Genomic DNA, 27,246 nt, shown 5'->3' with positions numbered 1-27,246 from the left:
CTTTAAAGTCTTCATGTTCCTGGAGGGGGAGCGTGAACCTGTTGGAAGACCTCTGATGCAAAGTATATGCAGCCATTGATGGTGCCATCGATTCCTTCATTGCGACAGGGAGGATGAGGAGAAAAGAGGGTAGAAGTAGAGACAGGTAAGTCACGGATCTGATAGCCTTTCTCTGAGAGCTTTTTGTTTTTCTTTAATCTTATTTTGTGTGTGTGCATGTGTATGGACATGCCAGAGCCTCTTGCTGCTGCAAATGAACATCAGATACTTGTACCAGTTTTTTGGGTCTGGCTTACATGGGTGGCTTGACAATTGAAGGCTCTATGACCAAGTGTCTTTAATCACTGAGCCATCTGCCCAGTGCCAAAAACGAAGTTGCTTTTCTTCTTTTTGAGACAGGTTTTTGCAATGTAGCTCAGGTTAGCTTCTTTTTTTTGAGGTAGGGTCTTGTTCTCTAGCCCAGGCTGACCTGGAATTCACTTCGTAGTCTCAGGGTGACCTTGAACTCACAGCAGTCCACCTACTTCTGCTTCCCAAGTGCTGGGAATAAAGGCATGTGTCACCATGCCAGGCTTGAAATCTTTAAAAAAAAAAAAAAAAAAAAAAAACTTCTTGCTGGTGTGGTGGTGCACGCCTTTAATCCCAGCACTTGGGAGGCAGAGGTTGGAGGATTGCCCCAAGTTCGAGGCCACCCTGAGACTACATAGTGAATTCCAGATTAGCCTGGGCCAGAGTGAAACACTACTTCTCAAATAAATAAATAAAATATTTTAACACCCCCAAATAAATAAATTTCTTGGGTTGGAGAGATGGCTTAGCAGTTAAGGCACATGCTTATGAAGCCCAAGGACCCAGGTTTAATTCTCCAGGTCCCATGTAAGCCAGATGCACATGGTGGCACATGCATCTGGAGTTTGTATGCAGTGGTTAGAGGCCCTGGCGTACCCATTCTCACTCTCTTTCTCTCTCTCTCTCCCGAATCCCTCTCTCTGTCTCTAATAAATAAATAAATAGAATAAATTTCTTTATAGTTTATTTATGTATTTTTTTTAAAATTTATGTGCCTTCAAGCAGAGAGGAACAGAGAGAGGGAGAGAAAACACCAGGGTCTCCTGCCACTGCAAATGAACTCCAGACACATGTGCCACTTTGTGCATCTGGTTTTATATGGGTATCAGGGAATTAGACTTAGGATATCAGGCCTTGCAAGCAAGTACCTTTTGCCACTGAGCTATCTCTCCAGCCTCAAATTCTTTTTATTATTATTTGTTTGGCAAGGTCTCACTCTAGTATAGGAGAACTTTCTGTAGCTCAGGCTGGCCTTCCACCTCATCCTCTCACATGCTGGGATTAAAGACATGTACCACATACCTGGCATTGGCCTTGAACTCGTGATCCTCCTGTTTCACACCCACTCCCATCCCAGGGATTAGAGGTGTGAGCTATTATGCTGGCAGGGCCTCGGTTTTCTGTATGAAGAATGAGGCTCTGTCCACTGAAAGGCTGGGGGAGGCGAACTCACAGTGGTGAAGTAGGGAGCATCAGATGTTTGAGGAAAGTGGGAAAAATAGTAAACAGTCATTACAAATAATTGGACACTAGCAATTAGAATGGAGAGTGGTTCGGCAGGGCCTAGGGTCCTGCTGAAATTGTTGGTCAGGAATTCAAATCTGCTTAACAAAAAACAGCTGGGGGGGCTGGAGAGATGGCTTAGCGGTTAAGCGTTTGCCTGTGAAGCCTAAGGACCCTGGTTCGAGGCTCGGTTCCCCAGGTCCCACGTTAGCCAGATGCACAAGGGGGCGCACGCGTCTGGAGTTTGTTTGCAGTGGCTGGAAGCCCTGGCGCGCCCATTCTCTCTCTCCCCCTCTATCTGTCTTTCTCTCTGTGTCTGTCGCTCTCAAATAAATAAATAAATAAAAATGAACAAAAAAATTTAAAAAAAAACAGCTAGGGGTTGGAGAGATGGCACAGTGGTTAAAAACACTTGCTTGTCTTGCAAAGCCTGGCACCAAGGGTTCCATTCCCTAGTGCCCACATACAGCCAGATGCACAGAGTGACACGTATATGTCTGCAGTTTGTTTGCAGTGGCAAGAGGCCCAAGTATCCCCATTCTCTCTCTTTCCTTGCAAACAAATAAATAAAATATTTTTTAAAAATATACTTTTTGGGCTGGAGAGATAGCTTAGTGGTTAAGTGCTTGCCTATGAAGCCTAAGAACCCCGGTTCAAGGCTCGATTCTCCAGGACTCATATTAGCCAGATGCACAAGGGGGCGCACGCGTCTGGAGTTCCTTTGCAGTGGCTGGAAGCCCTGGCGTGCCCATTCTCTTTGTCTATCTGCCTCTTTCTGTCTCTGTCCCTCTCAAATAAATAAAAATGAACAAAAAAATTAAAAAATATATATAATATATATACTTTTTGGGCTGGAGAGATGGTTTAGCAGTTAAGCGCTTGCCTGTGAAACCTAAAGACGCTGGTTTGAGGCTCGATTTCCCAGGATCCACGTTAGCCAGATGCACAAGGGGGCGCACATGTCTGGACTTCGTTTGCAGTGGCTGGAAGCCCTGAAGTGCCCATTCTCTGTCTGTCACTCTCAAATGAATAAATAAAAATGAGCAAAAATAAAATAAAATATACTTTTTTTAAAAAAAATTTTTTTTATCTTTTTTTAAAATTTTTATTAACATTTTCCATAATTATAAAATATATCCCATGGTAATTCCCTCCCTCCCCAAAAATATACTTTTTATGCTGGGCATGATGGTGCACACCTTTAGCCCCTGCTGCACTCGGGAGGCAAAAGTAGGAGGATCGGTGTGAGTTCGAGGCCACCCTGAGGCTACATAGTGAATTCTAGGTCAGCCTGGGCTAGAGTAAGACCCTACCTCAAAAAAACATACAAAAATAAATAAATAAATAAATGCTTTTTATTTTCAAGGAGAGAGAGAATAGGCACATCAGGGCCTCCAGCCATTGCAAATGAACTCGACACACATGGGCCATTTTTTTACATCTAGCTTTATGTGGGTACTGGGAAATTAAACTCTGGTCATCAGGCTTTGCCTTAACCGCTATGCCATCTCTCCAGTTCCTAAAATATATTTTTAAATATATTGATTTGCTTCGCTGTGTGATTTCTTTTCTTTCTTTCTTTCTTTCTTTCTTTTTTTTTTTTTTTGAGACAAGGCTTCCTGTAAGCCTAGGCTGTCCTCTAACTCACTATGTAGTAGAGGTTAGCATTTTACCCACTTAGCTGTGTCTTCTTGGCTGCCTTCCCTATGCAGTTGAGAATGACCTTGAATTTCTGATCCTTTTGCCTCTACCTCCCAAGTACTAAAATCATAACTGTATGCTATCTTGTTTGGTTTATATGTGGTGCTAAACATTTGAGCCCAGGGCCTCGGGCATGCCAGGCAAGCACTCTACCGACTGAGCTACAACCCCATCCCCTATTTTGATTTTTTTTTCCTCAATTTTTATTAACATTTTCCATGATTATAAAAAATATCCCATGGTAATACCCTACCCCCCCCCCCCACTATTTTGATTTTTTGACAGGGTCTCATGCAGCCCACACAGGCCTCAAACTTGCTATGTTGCTGATGCTGGCCTTGAAATTCTGATTCTCCTGCTTCACTTTACCAAGTGCTGGAATTACAGGTATGTTCTACCATGCCCAGCATCTAAATGACAATGGCTCAGTGATTAAGGCGCTTGCCTGCAAAGCCTAATTACTTGGGTTTGATTCCCTAGTATCCACATAAAGCCAGATGTACTAAGTGCTGCATGCATCTGGAGTTTATTTGGCAGGCCCATTCTCTCTCTCTTCTCAATGTCTCTCTCTGCATGCAAATAAGTAAATAAAAAATTAAAATAATAGGCTGGAGAGATGGCTTAGCGATTAAGGCATCTGTCTGCAAAGCCAAAGGACCCAGGTTCGATTCCCCAGGACCCACGTAAGCCAGATGCACAAGGGGGCACATGTGTCTGGAGTTTGTTTGCAGTTGCTAGATGTCCTGGCATGCCCTTTCTCTCTCTCTCTCTCTCTGCCTCTTTCTCTCAAATAAATAAATAAATAAATAAAAGGTATCTTTAATTTTTTTTAATAAGTCTTTTTAAGTGTCTCAGTGGAGAGAAGCCATTTATGGAATTTTGCAAGGCACACATGGTTGCTTTGATTGTTTAGTTTCCTTCACAGAATACTCTTTTTTTTTTTTTTTTGTTTTTGGTGTGTGTGTGTTGGTGGGGGCAGGGGGGCAGTTCAAGGTAGGGTCCCACTCTAGCCAAGGCTGACCTGGAATTTACTATGTAGTCTCAGGCAGGCCTTGAACTCATAGCAATCTGCCTACCTCTGCCTCTGGAAAGCTGGGATTAAAAGTGTGTGTCGGGCTGGAGAGATGGCGTAGCGGTTAAGCGCTTGCCTGTGAAGCCTAAGGACCCCGGTTCGAGGCTCGGTTCCCCAGGTCTCACGTTAGCCAGATGCACAAGGGGGCGCACGCTCTGGAGTTCGTTTGCAGAGGCTGGAAGCCCTGGCGCGCCCATTCTCTCTCTCTCCCTCTATCTGTCTTTCTCTCTGTGTCTGTTGCTCTCAAATAAATAAATAAATAAAAAAAAATTAAAAAAAAAAAGTGTGTGTCACCATCCCCAGCTTCTTTTTTTTTTTTTTTTTTTTAATGGTTTTGCTAGGTCAGGTTTTGCTTTACTCCAGACTGACCTAGAATTCACTATGCAGTCTCAGGGTGGCCGCGAACTCACAGGCATCCTCCTCCTGTCTCCCGAGTGCTGGGACTGAAGGCGTGTGCCACCATGCTCAGCTCATAGCATACTTATAAATCACACATGTCTAGGGCTTTACACTCAATTCAATTCAACTGTCCAAAATAATAATTATGTAAATAGGTTTGCTGAAATTAAAAAGAAGTTGGAAGTGGGCTGAAGGGATGGCTTAGCAGTTAAGGCATCTCTCTGTAAAGCCAAAGGACCCAGGTTCAATTCCCTAGGACCCACGTAAGCCAGATGCACAAGGGGCCACATGTGTCTAGAGTTTGTTTTCAGTACCTGGAGCCCTGGTGTACCCATTCTCTCTCTCTGTGTCAAATAAATAAATAAAATATTTTTAAAAAAAAGAAGTTGGAAGTGCTTTGAGTCCTAGCTTCCATAGTCAGGGCTATAGACTGTAGACTGACATGGTTTGTCTGGTGCTTGCTATTTGTTATTTGTGTTTCCAACATTGGCGACTAAACCTGAGACCTTTGCACACGCTAGACAAGTGCTTCATTACTCTACCACTGAGCTACAGTTCCAGCCCCAAGATGATATTTTAGCTTAACATTAGATTCCTCCAATCTTCTGGGCCTTGTGCCATGAAGAATAAATATGGACAGTACATCAGCTCCTCTGACTTACCTGCCTTCCTGTAGGGTTGTGTGGCAATGGCTTGCAAGAATGAGACCTAGAGATCTCTGAAAATGGCCCTCAGGTGTGCCCAGTTCCCCAGTGCCCACACATCCACCCTTCTACACTCTAAGATTGCAATAGTTGTGTTCAGTCAGCTTTTTTTTTTTTTTTTTTTTTTTTTAAAGGAAGGGTCCCACTCTAGCCCAGACTGACCTGGAACTCACAGTGATCCTCCTACCTCTGCCTCCTAGATGCTGGGATTAAAGGCCTGCACCACTGTGCCTGGCCTCAAAGGTTTTGAATCCAGTTCTCTTTTTCTCTGTTTTGTTTTGTTTTCAGGGGAGAGAGCAAATGCCATTCCCCACTACCACTAATTATGCAGTTGTGTTTCCCAAATTTGGGGAAATTGCAGGGGTCAACACATCTGGAGTGCAATGGAATTAGCCTCACCCTGGGAAAACCACCTTCGTGATCAGTTCTTGATAGCAATCTCTTCTTTGCAAGATACACAAAAGTGGGAATTGATTTTTTTTTTTTTTTTTTTGAGACAGGGTCTCATGTAACCTAGGTTGGCCTTAAACTGGCTGTGTAGTAATGGTGATCTTGAACTTCTGATCCTCTTGCCTCCACATCCCAAGCGATGGGATTATAGGTGTGTACCACAGCCAGGAGTCCATAAGCCTGCTAGTGTGCAACAGCAGGAGCAGAAGAGCCAAGGCGAGTTACTGAGAGACACTGGCAGGGCCCAAGGCTCAATATGTGCTGTACCACTAAGCTATCCTCCCAGCCCAAGGCAGAACTTGTGCTCAGGGTCATCCATCCTGTTCTTGCTGTGATTCATTGTACTAGGTAAGATCAGGCCCCTTTCAGCCTGGCTGAGTGATAAAGTGAGGCATAGTGCATGTTGTAGAGAAAGCAAGATCCTGGTGAACAGCCATTGGATGGTGAGGCCAAGGCTGCTTGGACATAAAGAGAGACCCTCCCCTCCACCTCTACCCCCATCCCTACCAGGGGGACAGGCCCCAGTTAGGTCCTAATAACCACCTCTGCTATAAAATATTAGGAGTTGTCCCTTTTCCACTCCTTTTTAATGTTTTATTTTCTTTCCTTCTTTTTATTTTTTTGAGGTAGGGTTTCATTTCAGTCCAGGTTGACCTGGAATTCACTATGTAGTCTCAGGGTGATCTTGAATGCACAGTGATCCTCCTACCTCTGCCTCCCAAGTGCTAGTATTAAAGGTGTGTGCCACCACCACACCCAGCCTTTTTTTTTTTTTTTTTTTTTTTTTTTTTTGAGGTAACTCTTGCTCTAGCCCAGGCTAACCTGGATTTCATTACATAGTCTCAGGGAGGTCTCAAACTCACAGCAATCCTCTTACCTCTTCCTCCTGAGTGGTGGGATTAAAGACATGTGCCACCATGCCTGGTTTCTTTCCTTTTTTTTTTTTTTTTTTTTTTGGTGTTTCGAGGTAGGGTCTCACTCTGGTCCAGGCTGACCTGGAATTCACTCTGTAGTCTCAGGGTGGCCTTGAACTCATGGTGATCCTTCTACCTCTGCCTCCCGAGTGCTGGGATTAAAGGTGTGCGCCACCATGCCTGGCCCTTTTTTTTTTTTTCTTTTTTTCTTTTTTTGGTTTTTCAAGGTAGGGTCTCACTCTAGCCCAGGCTGAACTGGAATTCACTATGTCATCTCAGGGTGGCCTCAAACTCATGGTGATCCTCTTACCTCTGCCTCTCAAGTACTGGGAATAAAGGTGTGTGCCACCACACTCAGCTCTTCTTTCCTTTTTTTGAGATAGGGTCTTGCTATATTGCCTAGGCTACCCTTGACCTGGGCTCAAGTGATCCTTCTGCCCCAGCCACCCAAGTAGCTGGGATTTTAGGTATAAGGTCACTCTGTCTAGATATGGCCAGGAGCTACCTATCTCCATTTAATTATGTTGTAAGGAGCCAAATCACACAGTCAGCTCTTTGTGTTCAAGGTTCTATAGCTACAGGCTCAACCACACAGATAAAAAATACTTGGAGGCAAAAAGAATAAAAGAAAAAAGCTGGGCATGGTGGTGCACACCTTTAGTTCCAGCACTCGGGAGGCAGAGGTAGGTGGATTGCCATGAGGTTGAGGCCACCCTGAGACTACATAGTGAATTCCAGGTTTTGGCTACAGTGAGACCCTACCTCGAAAAGCCAAGAAAAAAACCAAAAAGGAGGGATGGAGGGATGACTTAGTGATTAAAGCACTTGCCTGCAAAGCCTAAGGACCTAGGTTTGATTACCCAGTACCCACATAAAGCCAGGTGCACAAGATGGTGCATACATCTGGAATTCTTTTTACAGTGGCTGGAGGGTCTGGTGTGCCCACGCTCTCTCTCTCTCTCTTTCTCTTTCTCTCCCTCTCCCTCCGCCTCTCTCATAAATAAATAAATAAAATAGATTTTAAATATTTGGAAAAAAATCACGTCAAAATGGAGCACATAAAAAAGAAACAAAACCTGAACACATACATATTGTTTCTTGTCATTATTACAACAACAACACAGTGTAACAACGACTGACATAGCATTTACATCATAGTAGGTATTATAAGTCATCTAGAGATGGTCTGAAGTATACGGAAGGATATGTATCAGTTATATGCAAATACTACACACTTTTACACAAAGGACTTGAGCATCCTTGGGTTTTGGTATCCTGGGCCATGGGGGTGGGATGGTCCTGGAATCAATCCTCCACCGACACTGAGGGACAACTGTGTTCTGCCTTTATCATATACTTATGTCATATTTTGGTTTCAGCTCCACTTGTCCTGGTCTGTTTGAGGGTGGGAGGTAGGTCTCAATAACATGAGAACACAACAAAATAAAACAAAAAGAGCCTGTAACTTGCCTCTAGCTTTGCCACAGACTGGCCCTGTAAAATTCTTTTGCTTCTCTAATACTCATACATAAAATGATCTAGCTCTGTGGTTTCATGCCAGGCTGAGGTACGGGGAAACTGGGTCCCCAGAGAGCTGCACTCCTCTGGAGGGGAAACCAAGCCTGTTCTGTTTCCATCCTACATCCATCTCAGGAGCTGCTTTTTATCTATTTGACACACTGGATTTGCACATAAGGGTTCTTTGAACGAAGGTCTTTAGCCTATAATGTTTGGTAACTGCTGGTTACCATGCCCCTTCCAGTCTCACATGTTTGCTTTTCTGAAACTCAGCTCAAACTATAGCCTTCCTGATCATCTGGCCCTGGGAACCCGAGCTCTAGCAACAGTGGCAGACTCGTGGGACGCCAGCCTGTGTGTGTAAGCAGCTTCCCCAGCTAGAAGCTAAGCTCTTCAGGGACAGGTGTTTGGTTTTGCTTTTGCACAGCTGCTCCTCGCAATACCATCAGCAAAGCGCACTGCTGATGCTACCTAGTGTCATGCACTGTCACGTGGGGCTAAAACCTCAGGACAGACTCTTTGCTTTGGGGAAAGAAAACCAGAGTGCCCCAACAGAGAGATGTATGCTTTAAAAACCAGGTCTGTGACCTAGAGCAGCTCCAGCCTCACACACTCCCCAAAAAGGACAGGTCTCAGGTCGTATCTCACGTGGATTCAATTCAACCTCTTCTGTCCCTCATTACCTCTCTTGATAAAACTTGTGTACACTGTGGTCATAAAAGAGGCATGTCCTTGAAGCCTAAGAATCTGACCAGCCATTATTTTATATTGGGAGGTCCCATTGCTACTAGATTCTCATAATTCCAGAAGGATACACAGGGGAGACAAGGAAGAACTCTGCGGTCTACTCAGAGTATAGCTCATTCTGGGGTGGAGGCCCAAAGGGGAGGCAGGGTTTACACAGAGACACTCAAGAAGGGAGATTGGATGACAGTGCCAGAAGCAAAGGATCAAGACAGCAGGGGCCAAGGCCCCGAAACCAGGGGCCAAGGTAGCCAGGAGAACGAGTCAGGGAATCACTCTGCCACTGACCAGCAAAGTAGCTTTGGATAATCAAACTTACTTAGTTTCAATGTCTTTACCTTTAAAGTGGGGTAAGAGAACCTGACCAGCTGCAGGACACTCTGTAGTGAAGTCACAAGATTACAAGGCGACTTAGCAGGTGCAGAGATGGAAATGGACTACTAGAGTTCATTAATGAAGCCCACCTTCCTATGAGGAAATCTTTAGTTTGGGGATGCTCCAAGGCTGACCTTCCTGCCTCCTCCGGCTTCACTCCCAGCAGCCAGTGGTGCCCTGCCCCCGGGAACTGCCAGTCACACTGATGAGAATGGTGTGAGCAGAGCACTGCAGGATGGAGGCTGCAGCCCAGTTCCAGCCCAGAGAAGATCCACAGGGTGAAATCTGTCCTCATGAAGAGTCAACTGGAGAGGGATTTAGGAGACTGAGGAGGTTCTCAAGGGCTTTTCTGGTCAGTGAGGTACCCCATTAGGACCCCCAAGATGGAGTACCTTAGTGTCACTGAACTTCTTGTCACCTGGGAGAGAGCTGATCAGCCCTCCCGGATACCTGGAGCTGCACATCTGGCCTCTCCTCTTTCCCGAGGAGGGGTCCTTGTCGACATTGTGAGGGAAGATGAGCCCTGGGGGGGGGGTTCACAAGAAGAGCCTGGTATTCCCTTGCAAAAGCCCTCCCCGCTGACTTTTCCAGATGTAGGGGTAAGTAGCAGAGAAATCAAGGCTGGCACATCTGGCAGGGGTTTAAACCCACAGCTGGAGGATGAGATGTCATGTTGCTTTGGAGAAACACCCTCAGGCTCTAGGCTGGTAGTGTCCCTGCCTTTTTCATCATTGACAGGGGTTCTACACTGTGGTCTGGCCTCTCTTGGCCTCCTTCAGCTGCTGTAGCCTGAGGTGTGGGTGCTGGGCCTGCGGAGCCAAACATCTGGCAGATCTGGCTGACTGTTGGGCAGCACCACCGGGCTACCATCGCCTGGCCCTCCACGGCCCTTCCAGGAGGAGCTGCTGTGGTGGGAGTTGGGCAGAGTTGGGTCATAGACCGTCTCCTTCAGGGCCAGCCACAGGGTGTCACGCTTCCCATTAAGCTGACCCCGCTCAAGTATTGGTTGTCCGGCCTCATCCAGGTCTTCTGGGGAGGCACCGGTGGAATCTGGCACACGGGCACTGGGTTCAGAGGTGCTTAGGCAGGTGTCGTCAGAGACGCTGAGCCCTTCCAGGGTGCTGATGGAGGAGCAGAGGCCATCGGGGAGCTCTTCAACCTTGGTCTTTGGGAGGTGGGTGGGGGCTTCTGGCGACGTCTGCAGGGTCTCAGGTTTCTGCCCCTGGGAATCCTGCCTGATCCAGGCTTGGGGGCTGGAGCCTGCCTGCTTATAGGGAGAGGAGGTCTGCAGGGCTGGGCACTGGCTGAAGACTGCCTGGTGGTCCAGGAGCAGATCCCTTGGGGAGGCCGGGGCTGGTGGGTGACGAGCGCAGCAGTTGCCATCATGCAGCTGCAGATCCTCCGACAGTACGGAAGGCCGGTGGGACAGTTTGCTGGTGGCCGTGCTGGTGTCAAAGCTGGGACTCCGGCGTCGGGCTAGGGGCTGCAGCTCGTAATGCTCGGAGCAGGACCCAGGGCCCCCCGGTCTTGCCTTCTCGTCGGGCTCCTCAACTCCGGCATCCCATGGCAGGTGGGCACAGGGCCACAGGATCTGCCCGCAGTTCTTCTCTGGCCCAAAGAAACAGCACAGAGATTGGAAGAAAAAGCTGGCAAAGCCACAGCTGACAAACTTCACCATCATGAGGATGATGCCCAGCTTGCGGTACAGCAGCACTGTGGAAGGCAGCATGAGCACCCCGGAGGCAAAGAGCGCTGCAGTCCCCACTGCTGTGGCCCGGCTGGTCTGGCGCAGTGAGAAGGCCACGCGGCTCAGGCGGTCAGGGTGCGGGCACAGGTGATACGAGATGCAGTAGTTGATGGTGAAGTCTACCGAGAGGCCCACGGACGCAGAGAGGAAGAGCGCCTCGGCAGTGTTAAGCTGCCACTCAAGTAGAACCAGCAAGCCCACAGTAAGCAGTACGGTGCCAGCCACAGTTGCCACAGAAAACAAGCTGAGGGGGACATTCCAGGTGCCCAGCAGCAGTGTAGCAAAGGCCAGAGCCAGAGCCAGCCCCAGCACCACGGCAGGCTCAGTGCTCAGGCTGTGCTGCAGGCTGTAGAGCTCCAGGCGGCTGGTGAACCAGCCTCGGTGGAGGCCCGGAGGCGCCCTGCCTAGCTCAGTTGCCAGCCAGCGGCTAACCTCAGTGTAGAAATGGTGGACCTGGCTGTACTCTGGGCTGTAGGGGAAGTTGGTTTGGAACTGCAGGACCAGGGCAGCCAGGTTGCCGTGGGCATCAAAGCGGAGTCCCAGGTCATGGGTGCCATCCGGTCCTTGGTCCAGAGCCATCATCTTGAGGCAGTGCAGGAAAAGCTGAGGGGCCCAGGGGAAGTCTGACTGGCCGCAGCAGACGTTAGGCCCCAGGCGGGAGCAGCTGGGGCTCTCCATCCACTGCTGGAGGGCCTCCATGAAACACAGCGTGGGCCAGCCCGGTGGCTGGCCACCAAAGAAGCTCTGATTCCGGGCTCGTTGGCACAGTGCCAGAAGCCAGCTTTGGGCTTCCGGGCTGCTAGCCGAGAAGTCAGGGTCGCTCACCACTGAGCTGTTGCTGCGAGGGTCCAGGGGGTCACTAGTGTCCACTGGCAGGATTCCCCACACTAAAACCACTGGTAAGTGGCCGCCCTCGTCTGGGGCCAGCTGCTCGAACAGGAACTGCTGGCGGTACTCTGCGTCAAAGCGCTCAAAGGGGTGGCTAGGCCGGAAGACCTGGCCGCCAAGGGGCAGCAGGATGGGCAGCTGCAGGCGGGGACTGACGCCGCCAATGTAGGCGCCCCCTGCCGCCAACGCAGCAAACCAGCAGATCCAGATGTAGCGAAACTTAATGACGCCGCAGGGCAGCAGGCGCTGGAACAGCAGGCGCGACAGGATAGCAGCGGCCCTCCGCAGGCCGCGGAGCCGCCGGTGCAAAGCCAGCAAGAACCGCCAGGGGTCACTGGCGCCCCTCGGGCCGGGCGCCCTGGGCACACAACCGCGCGCCAGGTACCTCTCGTGGATCACCGCCGAGGCGGGTAACCAGACCAGCGTGAAGCCCATGTGCACTAGCACGGCCGTGCCCATGAAGAGGGCGAAGCAGCGCACCGTTGGCAGGCGGCTCAGGTAGCTGCCGTAGAAGGCGGCGCCGGTGGTGAGGCCTGAGACCAGAAGCAGGTAACCGAAATGGTGCATGGTGCGCCCCACGCGCTGTGCCAGGCCCCCGGAGGGCACCTGGCTCTTGCTGAGGCGCCACAGGTCGAAGAAGATGAGGGTGTGATTGACACAGACGCCACTAAGCAAAACGAGGGCCGCTAGATTCACGAAGGGGAAGTAGGCCATGCGGAAGGCCACGTGGTAAAGAAAGAAGGCCACCATTAGGGAGCCCAGCACCCCCAGTAGCACCGTGAATGTGATGAAGAGCGACCGCAGGTAAAGGGCGATGCTGAAAAAGATGGCAACCAGGGCCAGCAAGGGGTACACCGTATCCACGGCAAGGTAGTGTTTCAGTAGCTTCTGTTTGAGGCCCAAGTCCATGCCAGAGATGGACGTGTAGTTATCAGAGACCTCCTTTGGATCGACTAGGCCGTCCAGGTAGATGTCTAGCATGGAGTCACTCTTTAGAATGGGCAAAAATAGCAGGCTGAATTTGAGGGAGGGGACCTGATAGTCAGCAGTCTGGGGACTAAGAAAGTCCCTGTCTAGCAGGAAGTGCAGGAGTTGGTAGACAGCACTGCTCCGGGAGCACTTGGTGGGAACCTGGGCACAGTACGTGGGCTTGTTCTGCCCAGATCCCAGACAAGGGGGTGCCAGGACACCACGATGGTAGTAGGGGGCACAGGACCGAAGCAGGGCTAGTGTGCGGGCTGCGTCAGCTGGGGTAGTGTCCAGGCAGGAGGAGCGGTTGGACAGCACAGCCAGATAGTTGCCCAGGGACCAGCTGGGGCAGCACTCATTGGCTGCATTACGCTGGCACAGAGCCCCAAAGCTGGTATGAGAGCGGATCTGTAGGGCACACAGCAGGAAAGAGCTCAGGGACAGCCCAGGGCCCAGGTCTCCCTAGCCCTATCCTAGGCCCTCTCACTTCCTTTTGGGCTGCAGGGCAGCGAGGAAGAAGTATCTGGATGGCTCAACAGAACTGGCTTGTCTCAGAGCTGCCTTTGGCTCCTTCTAGGAGCTCCATCTTGGCCCCAACAAAGAGGAACCTCAGAGATGGGCTCCAGGCCTCAGCTGAGAGGTTTTCCCTAAGGACCTCTTTAGGTCTCAGACTCCAAGCTATACTGCCTGATTTGGGAGGTGGAGTGGAGGTGCCAGCCACACATGGAACCAAGGTACCAGGGAGCTGGAAGCAGGCAATGGGAAAGTGGAAGCCCGAACATTCTGGAATCAAGGTCACTGCCAAACCCCAGCCCTTCCTCTCTCCCTAGCTGCCAAGGCTGTTTTATCCTTCTGTAGTCTTAGAGTGGCCTCGAACTCACAACAATCCTCCTACCTCTGCCTGCCCAGTACTGGAATTAAAGGCCTCACCGCCATGCCCCTCTCAGAGCTGTTTCTTTTTCCCACTTCACCTCCTTTCCTCTCCTACCTTGCCATTGACATCATATCTGGTGTAGTACAGAAAGTTCCCACTTGGGACTCAGAAACCCTGATCTGCCACTAACTGCATGGCCTTGGGTCTGAGACCATGAGAACAATGGTTAGTTAACATTTATTGAGTGCTTAATAATGCCAGGTGTTATGCTAGATTTTTCTAAACTCTATTTTGTTTAATCCTCACAGGCATCCCTATGAAGGAAGTACTGTTATTTAATGTATGTTTGGCTGAGGATATAGCACAGTGGTAAAGCACATGTTTAGTTATAAGGATCTAAGTTTGATCTCCAGCACCACAAAAACAAAACAACACACAGAAAACATTGAGGACTTAAGTCATGCAGTGGCTTTTGGCCCTGGAACAAATTTAGATGCTGAATTTTTCTTAAAAAAAAAAAAGGAATCATGTAGCAAAGGAGCTTTAAACTCAGGCATGAAACTCCAAAGCACATATCTTTAACCATGTCTTCTGATAGTCTGGATGTCCTGGTGTGTGGTACACAGGACACAGGGGACTTGGGATACAGAGTGGTTTTCACATTGTTCTTAGCAGCAAACCTTTCCGTAGATTGTATATGTTTCTCCAGTTAGCATGACTGGATTGGTAATGTTTGGGTTGATGAGGTCTGGAGCCCAAAAGCTCACAATCTCAGCCTGGGGTTAGGGTCTCCTTGTGAGGCCCCCTTTTGAAAATCCCCTGGTGCTGCTTGAGCTCTTCTAGTGCCTGTGGCTAAACTCTTCTAAATTCTACCCACTCTTCTTTTTCCACCCCAACCTGGAGGCTCTCGGTAAGGCTGCCATGCATTTCTAAGCAGGGACAAGCTCTTCCTCTGTTCACCCTGCACTTCAGGCTCATTTGTGTGCCCTTAAGACCAGGTCCCTCATATCCTCAGTTCCCTCCCAAGCCCCTGGCATGTCCCCAGTTCAGCTCACCTGCTCCTGTTCTATGCGACACATGGAATGGATGGCATGCAGGTTCCACAGGCTTCCCCCGGAGGTGGACACGAACACCAGTTTGGCATGGCTTTTCTCTGCAATACACCCCCGTGGAACTCAGCCCTTGGATCCAAGTCCTGGACCCACCAAAGGGGAAGATGCCCACCGCAGGCCACCTGCAGATAAGCTTCCCAGGAGCATGAGGCTTGTGCCTGACTGCCTGACCTTACCCCTGGGCCGCCCCCCCCCCCCGCCCACACCTTGAGCCCACCTAGTTGGAGTACTTAAGTCCTGTTTCATCATGCCATCTTCCTTGACTTCACGCAGCTCATGGCTGTGTTCCCTCTTTGTTTTCCCTTTGTGATAGGCCCCTTCATCTACTAGGCAGGGTGGGGTCACTGCTGAAGCCAGGATTGCCCAGACTGCAGCTTACCAGGGGGGCCACAGAAGAAGTTCTCCTGCCCGTTGTCTTCTGGGGGCTCCACCATTCTCCGGACCCGAACCACACTCTCCTGGGCCCTGCCCCAGGCTGCCGGACTCAGGGTGCTGTGGAAGGTGGAGCTGAGGTAGAAAGAATCAATGCCAGGCACCACTCAGGTTGGAAGAGTCACAAGAGGCCAAAGATTATGCCCCAGGGAGCACCAGCAACCCCCTCTGATATGCCTTTAGGGAGGACCCCCCAATGTCCCTTTCTAGAGACCTTGTTCCATTTGCCACCCTTGGTGGAAAGATGGGAACCTGTTACCTGTTTATGTCAGGGTCTGGGGCAAGGGAAAGCAGCTTCTTGGGGCCTGTGAGGGCCTGTAGTGCTTTCCAGACCTCTAACTTTCGCCCGATGTCTGTATCGCGAGGTTCAAAACCCTGCAGGGAGGAGGGCAAAGAAGAGCAGGTGGGAAGAGGGGACCTTTCCTACTTCCCAGCCCCTTTGGGTTCCCTCCTGCCTGTATTGTGGATGTATGACTTTTGTTTTTTGTTTTTTGTTTTTTGTTTTAGTTTTTTGAGGCAGGGTCTCATTCTCTAGCCCAGGTTGACCTGGAATTTGCTATGTAGTCTCAGAGTGGCCTCGAACTCATAGCGATCCATTTACCTCTGCCTCCCGAGTGCTGGGATTAAAGGTGTGCGCCACCACGCCCGGCAGATGTACACTTTTATACCACCTTCACAGCTGTCTCTGGAGGTCAAGAGCCCACCATTCCCACCCTACTCCCAGCTGGGCCAACTCTGCAGCAGACTGAGCTGTGATGACAAGGTCAGGGGTCCTTCGCCCTCCCCGTGGCCTCTCACCAGTAAAGGCTCGGAGAAGTCAGGCATCTGGCTTCCCAACAGTCCAGCCAGGGTGCAGAGCAGCATGATAGCCAGGCAGAGCATCAATACAGCCATTGGCCACTCAGCAATCAGCTGGGAATAGCTGGAAAAGAAGGAGGGAGCCCCCATGAGTTGGCATTGGGTGTGGTGGTAGGGGCGGTAGATCAGAGGGTATATATGGAGTGAGTGTCAGCCAGCCTGGTCACTCCTAGGAGTTCGGGGAGGCCTAGGCCTACCTCTTTGGCATCCGGAAAGCCCGTTCCTGCCTGTAGAAGAGAAGAAAAGAGGGCTGGAGAGATGGCTTAGCAGTTAAGCTCTTGCCTGTGAAGCCTAAGGACCCCGGTTTGAGGCTCAATCCCCCAGAACCCACATAAGCCAGATGCACAAGGTGGCACACACATCTGGAGTTCATTTGCAGTGGCTGGAGGCCCTGGTGCACCCATTCTCTCTCTCTCTCTTTCTCTGTAGCTCTTAAATAAGTAAATGAATAAATAAACCAATTAAAAAAAAAAAGAAGACATTTGGCTTTAGCTTTCTGATGGGTGTGTGTGGAAGGTGAGGGCAGGGAGAAAGAGAGGAGAGTGCTGGGGATGGGGGAGAAAAGAGGGTGTAAATGAGAGAGGGAGGGGAGGCAACCCCCCCCCAAAAAAAAAAAAAACAGATGGCCTTAACCCTTTAGAGTTTCCAAGTCCTAAGTTCCATCTCTTTCTTCTTACTCCATGCAGGCTGCCTCCTTCATCAGAAGTCCAGGGGGCTCTGCCCTACCTTCTGAAGGCAGTTGACAGGTTGATGGGTCCCTTCTTACCTGACGCTGACCACATGGTGCGGCACAGGTGGCTTCCAGGCCCCGTTATGCTGTGAGGGGTCTGAGGAAGTGCTGAAGTTGGAGCCATGGGTGCACAAGGCTGCTTGGTCTCCGAGTCCTAGTAGCGAACTGCCTTCTTGATACTCTTGCGGTGCTCGAGGATAGGCAAAATGGCCAGGCGCTAAGGGACTGGTCGGGTCTACGCCCTGAAGGGTGGAAACTGTTGGCGCAGGTACGGATGAGCCCGCAGGGTCCTCAAGGGGGCAGCTGTGGAGGGAGCAGCTTCTCTCCGGGCTTGCCTCGGGAGCCATGGCCTCGGCTAGAGACCTGGGAGAAGGGAGGCAGGGAAGATAGGAGTGGGGATGGAGTGATCACCCACATCCCGGAATTGATCAGGAAGACAAGACAAGGAGACAGGATTCCAGGGTTGTTTCATTACTAGTCCTGGGAAGAGGTAGGGGCTCAGAGCCTGCAACTTAGGGGTCCATTCTCTCACTCATCTGTCCGTGCATTCAAAAGACATTGCTAGCAGCCTGCCATATACCACAGGGCTCAGCGCTAAAGGTACATGATCTTATTTACTCCTTGCAAGAATCCTGCATGGGAAGAATTTCCTTGGTTTACACATTTGTAAACAGATTCATGAGAAGATCTGACTGGTAGCCTGCTATAGTTGTCTGCTTACTCTCTTGACAGACATCTTTGGAACACAGCTGTTCGTAGAGCCTTTCTGGTTCTCTCCCCACTGGCTGGTTGTCCCTTCCTAATCAGTATTAAGTCTTTTTAAAAAATATTTTTTAAATTTTTAATTATTTATGTATTATTTGAGGGACAGAGAGAAAGAGGCAGGGGTGGGGGGGGGAGAATGGGCACACCAGGGCCTCTGGCTTCTGTAAAGGAACTCCAGACACATGGGCCACTTGTGCATCTGGTTTATGTGGTTTCTGGGGAATCGAACCTAAGTCCTTTGGCTTTGCAGGCAAGTGCCTTAACCACTAAGTCATGTCTCCGGCCCAACAAGTATTAACTCTTGTGTGAGTGAGTGTGTGAATGACCTGTTCTCCTCTCCTCTCCCTGCCCTTAACCTGCTCTTGCCTATGTTCCCCTCTCATTCTCTCCCCTTCCCTTGTCTTCTTTCCCTTCTTTCTTCTTCCTCTTCTTTTCTTCCTCCATCCCCTCTCTTCAGGGCCTCATTATATAGCCCAGGCTGACCTCAGACACATAATCCTCCTGCTTCCACTCTCAAGTATTGGAATTATAGGCATGTGCCAACATTCCTGGAATTTTTCCTTCTTTTCTCCTCTCTTCCTCCCTCCTCTCTCTCTGTCTCTCTTCTCTCTTCCCTCCCTCCCTCCCTCCCTCCCTCCCTCCCTCCCTCCCTCCCTCCCTCCCTCCCTCCCTTCTTTCTTTCTTTCTTTCTTTCTTTCTTTCTTTCTTTCTTTCTTTCTTGCCTAGGATTGAACCAAGGGCTTAGGCGAACACTCTATTACAGAGCTACCTTCCAAGCCTATTGTTCTCCCCCCCCTTTTTAAAAATATTGATTTATTTGCAAGGAGAGAGATTGAGAGAGAGAGAGAGAGAACCAGGCTGCTACAAACAAACTCCAAATGTATGCACTACCTTGTATATCTGGCTTTACATGAGTACTGGAAAATTCAACTCAGACCATTAGGCTTTGCAAGCCAAGTGCCTTTAATCACTCAGCCATCTCTCCAGCATCCCCCCCTTTTTTTTTTTGGGGGCCGGGTGTAATGTAACTCAGGCTGACCTCTAACTTGCTGTATGGCTGAGACAAGCCTTAAACTCAAGGGCTGAGATTACAGATGTCCACCATTATGCCCAGCTCATAGTCTTTTTTGCAAAGCTGTGACCTCCAACTATCACCTCCTCAAAGAAGCCTTCCCTGACTATTCTTTCTAGAACATTAACCCACAAGCCCTGTTTCATTACCCTGCTTGATATTTCTCCATACATAGCTGCATCATATCATATACATATTACATGGCTATCACAGGGTTTCCATATTCCTTGCTCACTCTCAGGTGTAATGAGAGGCTGGGAAAATAGGGGCTGATACATTGGTTCATCTCCATATTCCTGTGCCTTGAACAGTTCCTTGACATAGAAGGTGGTCATAGAATGTTCACTGAATAAACATAGTGCTAGACTAGCTGCTGAGTGGTGCTGGCAATGAGTAAGACTCAGTACGTGTCCTTAGGAATTCACTGGGAGAGGCGGCAGTCCACCATGTTGGTCAGTGTGAGAAAGGAAACTGGAGTGCTGATGGGGGGGTGCAGGAAGTCATGGCATATTTGCTGACGTGCGTGGTGCTCGTCCACCAACTTTGCCATTGCCATGAGCCATGCATGGAGCAGATTTGCCTTGCCGAGGTGTGCACAGTTAGAAAATACAGAGCTGGAAATCTCAGAAATGTGGTAGGAAGGATTCAGTGAAAACACTCTATGCTGTGCATGGGTCTTACCCCACTCCTTAGGTCCAGGGGGAGGGAAAGTCTTACCCCTGTGGCAGAATTGCAAGACCTAGGACAGGAAAAGATGGCCACAGACCAGGCTACCTGGAGACCATGGGAATTCCCAGAGAGGTTCAGGGATGGGTGACTTGGCAGAACTCTATTTCCTTTCCCCTATCCTGCTTGGCTTACCCAGCCTATCAGTGACTGCCACTGGATGTCCACGAGGAGCCAGTTCTATAGTGAGCTGTCTTTGACTTCCAGGCCCCCTGTTGTACTGCTGAAGGGGCTGTTGGCTCACAGATGCAAGCAGACATTGCCCACAGAGGCTGAGTTCTGCTTACAGACCATGAGGAACTGAAAAGAATAGTTCAATGGGCTGCTTCTTTCCTTCCTTCCTTTCATTCATTCATTCATTCTTTCTTTCCGTCTTTTTTCAGAAGGATGGCTGGTTTAGCAGTCTGAGACAGAATGATCCTCAAAGGTAAAATAGGAGAACAGTGAGTGTGGGCTCCTGGCTCCATCATCCTTTTCCTCAGGAAAAGTTCACAATTGTTGGAACACTGAGGATAGGAGGGTAATCCACTTCTCAGTTTTACACGTGAAGTGCCTGGCATAGACCTTGGCATGAAGCAGACACATTTGTTTTCCTATCCTTTCCTGTACTCAGTACCTCAGGAGTATGTCTTTAAGAAGCATACTTGTATTTCTTTTCTCTTTTTCAAGGTAGGCTCTTGCTGTAGCCCAGGCTGACCTGGAATTCAATATGTCGTCTCAGGATGGCCTTGAATTCACAGCCATCCTCCTACCTCTGCCTCTCGAGTGCTGGGATTAGGGGTGTGTGACAACAATGCCTGGCTTATACTTATATTTCTAATTTGTCCTCTTTGAGCACCTCAGTCAATATACCTCCATTTTAGAACTTATCGCACCTTGAGAATCTCAGTATGTACATAACCTTAAATGGCTTTTTTGGATGTGTGTATGTTCATGAACATGAGTGAGTGTGGGCGCCCCTGTGCCACAGGGCATGTGTGGATGCCTGTGTACATGTGTGGAGGTCAGAGGACAACTTCCCCGTGTTCCTTGCCTTCCACATTATTTGAGGCTGGGTCTTCATTCCCTGCTCCATTTTCTGGCTGTCCTGAGAGCTTCTGGGAAATTCTGTCTATGGTGTGGGTGTGCTGGAATTACAGGAGTCTTTCACAGCTTTTGGTGTTTTGAGGCCAGGTCTGGGCATCGGGACTCAGGTATGCATGCTTATGTGCCAAGTACTTTGTTCACTGAGCCATCTCCTAGCTCTGCCTTTCTCCTCCTCTTCCTCCTCCTTCTTCTTTTTAAGGTAGGGTCTCACTCTAGCTAAGGCTGACCTGGAATTCACTATGTAGTGTCAGGGTGGCCTTGAACTCATGCCATCCTCCTATCTCTGCCTCCCAAGGAATGGGATTAAAAGCGTGCACCACCACACCCGGCTTCTTCCTTCCTTCTTATTATCAAAAAACTGCATTGAAACTTGACGTCATGATTTGGCCACTGATACTTATTTGCAATAACTCAATATTTAGAAAAACAGAGATTTTGCCAAAGTTGTTCTAAAGCAAGACCCCAGATGACTCCATAAAGCTGATGATATAACAACCAGTGCCTGGCAGATAACAGACATTATAGGCCAATCCCTTTGGGTCAAGAAGAAGATGGATAAATAGCCTGGGTCATGTGTATCCATGAGGTTACTTTTTTTTTTTTAATTTTTTTAAAAATTTATTTATTTGAGAGCGACAGACACAGAGAGAAAGACAGATAGAGGGAGAGAGAGAGAATGGGCGTGCCAGGGCTTCCAGCCTCTGCAAACGAACTCCAGACGCGTGCGCCCCCTTGTGCCTCTGGCTAACGTGGGACCTGGGGAACCGAGCCTCGAACGGGGTCCATAGGCTTCACAGGCAAGCACTTAACTGCTAAGCCATCTCTCCAGCCCCATGAGGTTACTTTTATTTGTTGTCATTTGTTCATTATTCACTTGTTGAAAAGGTCTTGCTCTGTAGCCCAGACTGGCTTTAATTCCTGCCTCAGCCTCATGAGTTCTGGAATTACAGGTGTATGCCACCATGCCTGTTGCTGACATTACTTCTCTAAAGTTTTTAATTCTCTAGCTCATTCCTCACCCTCAGTTTCAGGTCCCTGACTGGGATGAGTAACTTCCCGGGCTGACTGCCTGAGCCCCATGGCCTAAGCCAAGTGACTGTGCAGACAGGGAGGAGGCTAGAAAGTGGTAATGCTGCTCTAATTCAGTAGACCAACATCCCAGCAAGCACAACCTGTTTGATAAGGCCCCAGGCATGGAACCCAGCTTGGGAGATCTGTGAGGGCCAAATGTATATAAATATTAACTTTGTCCCCAAGCCCACAGAACAGCCATCTGGACATCCATGTGATCCCACAGAGTAGCCAGCACAGATGAGGGCGCAGCTCATACCACTAGAAAAATAAAAAAGGTAAAATTTAAAAAATCTTAAAACATTAAAAGAATTTCAATGATCTCTGTAGTTAGTGCATTTATAAGTCTGTGGGATCACAAGAGGTATGTGCCTACCCCAGGTCTGTCTGTGGCCCAGGTGGGAAACTTAGGCCTATGCAGCTCAGGATAGTCTGTGATCCTCCTGTCCCAATCTCATAATTGCTGGAATCACCAGAAGGGTGAGGGGTGTGCATGGAGGGATGGAAAGTGGGCAATGCTGACCTAATTCAAGAAGCCAATATTCCAACAATCAGGGCCTGGCTGACAGGTTTGGCTTAAGACCTGTCTCAAAAATAAAATATTCTGGTGGTGAGGATGGGCATAGGGACATAGCTCAGTAGTAGAAAGCATGCTTTTCATGCGTAGGGCCCTTGTTCTATTTTTTTAATTTTTAAAAATATTTTATTCGGGCTGGAGAGATGGCTTAGCGGTTAAGTGCTTGCCTGTGAAGCCTAAGGACCCCGGTTCGAGGCTCGGTTCCCCAGGTCCCACGTTAGCCAGATGCACAAGGGGGCACACGCGTCTGGAGTTCGTTTGCAGAGGCTGGAAGCCCTGGCGCGCCCATTCTCTCTCTCTCCCTCTATCTGTCTTTCTCTCTGTGTCTGTCGCTCTCAAATAAATAAATAATAAAAAAAACCTGTCCTTTCAAAAAAAAATATTGTATTCTTTTTAAAGAATTTTTAAATTTTATTTATTTATTTGAGAAAGGAGGAGAAGGAAGAGGAGGAGAGAGAGACAGACAGAGAGAGAAAAAAATGGGCATGCCAGGGCCTCCAGCCACCGCAGACGAACTCCAGACGGGTGCGCCCCCTTGTGCATCTAGTTAATGTGGGTCCTGGAGAATAGAACTGGGATCCTTTGACTTTGCAGGCAAACGCCTTAACCGCTAGGCTATCTCTCTAGCCCAAGATTTTATTTTTATTTATTTATTAGAGAGAGAGAGAGAGAGAGAGAGAGCCACTGCAAATGAACTCCAAAAGCATGTGCCACCATGTGCATCTGGCTTAGGTGGGACCTGGAAAATCGATCCTGGGTCCTTAGGCTTCACTGGCATGTGCCTTAACCTCTAAGCCATCTTCCCAGTCCTTGTTCTGGGTTTAATCCCTAGCACTGGGGGTTGGGGGAGTATAGCTGTCAGGTGTGTGCATGTGTGTGTGTGTGTACGTGTGTGCACATGTGTGTATGTGTGTTAATGCACGCTGTATCTATCCTGGGACTGCTGCTTGGCTCAGTGGGGACATATTTGTATTTCTTGTATTGAAACGAGCCGTTATATCTGCATAGTATCCATGGTTTCTGGGGAACTGCAGAGAGGCCAGAGGTCCCAGGGAATTGCTGGAAGAGAACAAGTGGTTCCTGTGTCCAGAGGAAATGAGCAGACCAGACAGGGCTGATCCTTGGCAAGATATACTAGACAGCCAGTGACTCTCTAGTCCCTTGTACAGATGCTCCTGGCCCAGGGCCCTGTCATGACTTGTCACTGTTCCATCTTTTTTTTCTCATTTTTTCTTTTTTCTTTTTCTTCTTTATTTGTAATGATTTTTGCAGGCCTTGCCAATGCTAGGCAAGTATTATCGCACTTGGCTGCAGCCCCCAGTCCCACTGCTGTCTTCTTTTGATAGCCTATAGTTCCAGGCAGGGCCCACTGGTTTTCCAAACAAAATGTATGATAAAGAGGAAAAGAAAACATTTTCTCCACTTGTGGGGTTAACTCTTCCCTCTGAAGTACAGAATGTTCATTTTAAATTAGGTAGTCTGGAACAATGTGTCCATTTCTGCTTTTTGCTCCTAACTAATGCCTTTTATTTCAGTCCAGGCAGAAGGGGGAGGCAGTGTCATGTTTGAGGAGAAATTCTGGGGGCGGCAGAGTCAGACAGGGCACACAAATTGCGCCATATTGCTACCTGCCTGGACTGTTCCACCACACATGATGGAGGAAGGCAGAGGAGAGGCACCCATATCTGGGGATGGGCTCATTCTTGTCCCCCTAGCTAGACAAGGGCTCCTTTGGGGATTATATTTGCTTGACCACCTTTGAGGCTCCAGTGAGTGCCAGTGTCTGCCACACACAGGGACTCAAACCACTTGGGGTGGGTGGGTGGGGGGCGTGCAGGGCAGACAAGCAGCTACATTAACGGATAAGCCGGCGATGACGGGAGGCTGGTAGACTAGCAAGTGACAGGTGATGGACAAAGACAGTCCGTGACGTAGATGCGATGTCTGGCCACCCCAGGACACCGCGAGCCTCTTTTTCGCGCTACATACGCACTCCCTCCCGTGCACACTGACATGCATGCACACTGACGTCGCTGCAGGCTTGGGGCCTTCTGCGAAGACGCAGAGACCAGGCCTGGAGGCAGAGGCCGCGGGAAGGGGGGGAACCGCTGTCTCAGAGGAGAGGTGGCAGCAGTGGGTGGGGCGGGTTCTTGTGGCGGTGAAAGCGATGGGGGTTGACACTAGCAGGTACCAAAGAGCGATACATTGATCAGGCGGGAATGACGGCATGCCGACCCCCTTCCTCCCCGGGCCCGGGAAGAGGTTTGGGGAAGGGGGTTGGGTAATGAAAGGGGTGACATATGGCGGCCGCTATTAAGGATACCTGGAGCAGAGAGGCCGAGATCTTCGAGCCGGGTCTGCGGAGAGGTCGTTCCTACCTGTCGGGGCAGCTGCCTTCTGGGGCTAACGCTGTCCCCCTCGGGCCGCTGCTCCCCTCCGACGCAAGCCCCGAGACGGATGACTGCGGCAGCTGCAGCTGCCACCACCGTCCGTGCCCGTGGGCGGCGCCGCTGTCCGGGCTCTGGTGCTGAAGCAGCGGCAGCGGCAGGTTCGTGCGCATGCGTCAGCGCCGGCTGCCAGTCGCTGGGCGGAGCCGGGGAGGAATCCAGCCAATGGGCGCGGAGCAGGGAGAGCGGGGGAGGGGAGCCCGCGAGCCCGGCCGGCCCGGCGCCGCCGCAGCGCTGGTTTTTTTTTTGGTGGTGGTGGGGGGGGGGGCTTCACTGTGGCCCAGGCCGCAGCGTGCTGTGCCGACCCCTCTACCCTCGCCGGATCTCGACGGCTGCCCTCTGGAATCCAGCGACTGGCCCTTCCTGGGCGCTTCCTCAGAAAGAGCCCGAGAGGACGGCCTGGGTTTAAAAAAAAAAAAAAAATCCTCGCTGCGCCCCACGAGGAAGCGGGGAGAGGTCGTGTCTCTTGAGTTCCCCGTTTCTCTCCGCGCCCTTTCGTCCTCCCCAGTCTAGACAGCTGTCTGCTCAGACTGAGGTCTTACTTCCGGTCCATTCGGACCTGGTGCTGGATCTGTGCCCCTCCGCCATGGAGCCCAGACTCACAGGTTTTCCAAGTGCGCAATAAGGGGAGGAGGGAGGAAGAGGAGAGTCACTGAGAGGCCTGCCCAGCCCCCTTCCTTGTCTCCACTCCCCCCCTCAGCCTTGCAGAGACCTGATAGCCACCCACTCCCGGGCACCTGCCACCCCCCTTCCCCAGCCAGTCACTAGCTGTGAGGAGAGGAGAGGGACAGGTCTGGCTAGAGAGGTGTAACAATTAAAGTAGATAGCAGCAATATGAGAAGCCTGCAGGAGGGGAGCACTGAGTTCTGGATGGGTGTGGATAGGCAGAAAGGGTTTCACAGTAAGCCTGGCTGTATGCGCTTGGAGATGCCTGACTGAAAGCACAGGGCTGGGGAAAGAGTCAGAACCCAGGGGGATTTGGCTTGAAGAGATCCCATAAATGGGTTCAGTGATAAATCTGCGCAAGGCTCAAGTCGTAGGGGTTCATCCAGAGGTTTGGAAGTGCCCAAAGCGTCTTACTGTTGGCTGGAGAGATAAGATGCAGACCCTAAATTAGTGCCAGCTGGGCAAGGTGAGGCCAGGCCCATGAGGTGGTTGATACCAGGGAAGGGACAAGGTACAGAGGGAAGACTTCTGTTTCTAATAAGGGTGGGGAAAGCTGCCTGGAGATGTGGAGGTTGAAGCTGGCTTGAAAAGCTTTGAAAATACAGCTGTGAGGGGTGGGGAAGACGTCCTAACTCGTGGTGGGAATTAGGGACTGCAACGAAAGTTAGGAGGTTGGAAATTGAGGACATCTTCAAGGACGGGTGGGAGTCCATCTGGATAATCAGGAGGTGTTGAAAGCCCACCAGATCTGGGTATACAGGGTGGGATGGAGGTGATGTGGCCACATTTGAGGCCCTTGGTAAGTGGGGTCAGAATTGCAAAGAGAAAGAAGGTGCCCTGTTGTTGTGGGCACCACTGAGTCAAGCTTCTGAGAATGCTAAGCTGGTTGTCCTATTTTTCTGATTTTTTTTTTTTAGAAAGAGAGAGAGGGAGGGAAAGGGAGAATGGGCATGCTACGGCCTCTAGCCATTGCAGGGGAACTCCAGAAGTGCCACCTTGTGCACATGTGTCACCTTGTGCGTCTGGTTTACATGGGTTCTGTGGAGTCAAACCTGTATCTTTAGGCTTTGCAGGCAGGTGCCTTAACCTCTAAGCCATCTCTCCAGTCCTTAATGCTCTATTTTTGAGACAGTTTAGGGTTGATAGGATCCCAAAGTGAATAGCTTTCTCCTTGATTAAACGTGGGAGTTGTCCTTGGGCCTGTCTGTGGGGGAAAAGCTATGCCATTACACTTTACTAAGGGTCAGAAATGCAGAAGGGTGTGGTCTTTCCTTACCTCTGTCCCCTTACAGGGTCCTTCCACTCCTTTCTGAGAAGGCAATTTCTTAGGGAGTCAAGATTTCTGGGAATGTTGCACTTTTCCAGAAATCCTGACCCCCAGACACCTGATGCCAGGTGTCTGTCTAAACCAACTGTCCATCCATGGGGCTCATAAAAAAAACCCAACCTGAGTCTTGAGGTGGGCTTCTCAAACCCTGTCTTGCCTCCTTATACAAGAGCTATGTCTCCTTCCTTCCTGTAAACTCCCCTTCTCTTAAAGCTCTAAGCTATAATAAAACCTCTCTGAACCTATCCTCTGGCCTATGGATTTCATTTGTACAGTTCATAAAACAAGAATCCAGACACACTCCAAATGTATAGGTGCATTTGCATATATTGGTGAGGAACCCTAAAATTATCATTTTCACAATAGCGGGACTCAGAGACAACTGGAAGACAGGCTCTTTGGGGAATAGAACATGGCCTCTAGGAGGCTATTAGGAAGCGAAGACTCTGG

At 49.7% G+C, this 27,246-nt stretch overlaps 1 protein-coding gene and 1 pseudogene across 2 annotated transcripts; both read right to left on the bottom strand.

Annotated features, from left to right (window-relative positions):
• Positions 1 to 5,734: 5,734 nt before the first annotated feature.
• On the bottom strand, positions 5,735 to 5,909 carry LOC123463278 (annotated as a pseudogene).
• A 1,980-nt stretch (positions 5,910 to 7,889) lies between these two features.
• Disp2 (dispatched RND transporter family member 2) lies at positions 7,890 to 24,853 on the bottom strand. Of its 2 annotated transcripts, none has more exons than XM_004660782.2 (8): positions 24,680 to 24,853; positions 17,096 to 17,422; positions 16,527 to 16,556; positions 16,270 to 16,393; positions 15,731 to 15,846; positions 15,419 to 15,546; positions 14,983 to 15,080; positions 7,890 to 13,461 (listed from the first exon to the last, which is right to left on the bottom strand). In XM_004660782.2, exons 2-8 carry the CDS (start codon positions 17,404 to 17,406, stop codon positions 10,225 to 10,227), a joined length of 4,044 nt encoding a protein of 1,347 aa, XP_004660839.2. In that variant the 5' UTR covers positions 17,407 to 17,422; positions 24,680 to 24,853; the 3' UTR covers positions 7,890 to 10,224. The 2 variants fall into 2 exon arrangements, with proteins under 2 accessions (XP_004660839.2, XP_045013505.1); XM_045157570.1 differs by having other exon boundaries at positions 24,735 to 24,852.
• Between the last annotated feature and the right edge of the window lie 2,393 nt (positions 24,854 to 27,246).

The sequence above is a fragment of the Jaculus jaculus genome, chromosome 8 (genome assembly GCF_020740685.1).
Source record: "Jaculus jaculus isolate mJacJac1 chromosome 8, mJacJac1.mat.Y.cur, whole genome shotgun sequence".
NCBI classification, from domain to species: domain Eukaryota; kingdom Metazoa; phylum Chordata; class Mammalia; order Rodentia; family Dipodidae; genus Jaculus; species Jaculus jaculus.
The sequence above is the reverse complement of the archived record's forward strand: the minus strand, read 5'-3'. Positions and strand labels throughout refer to the sequence as shown.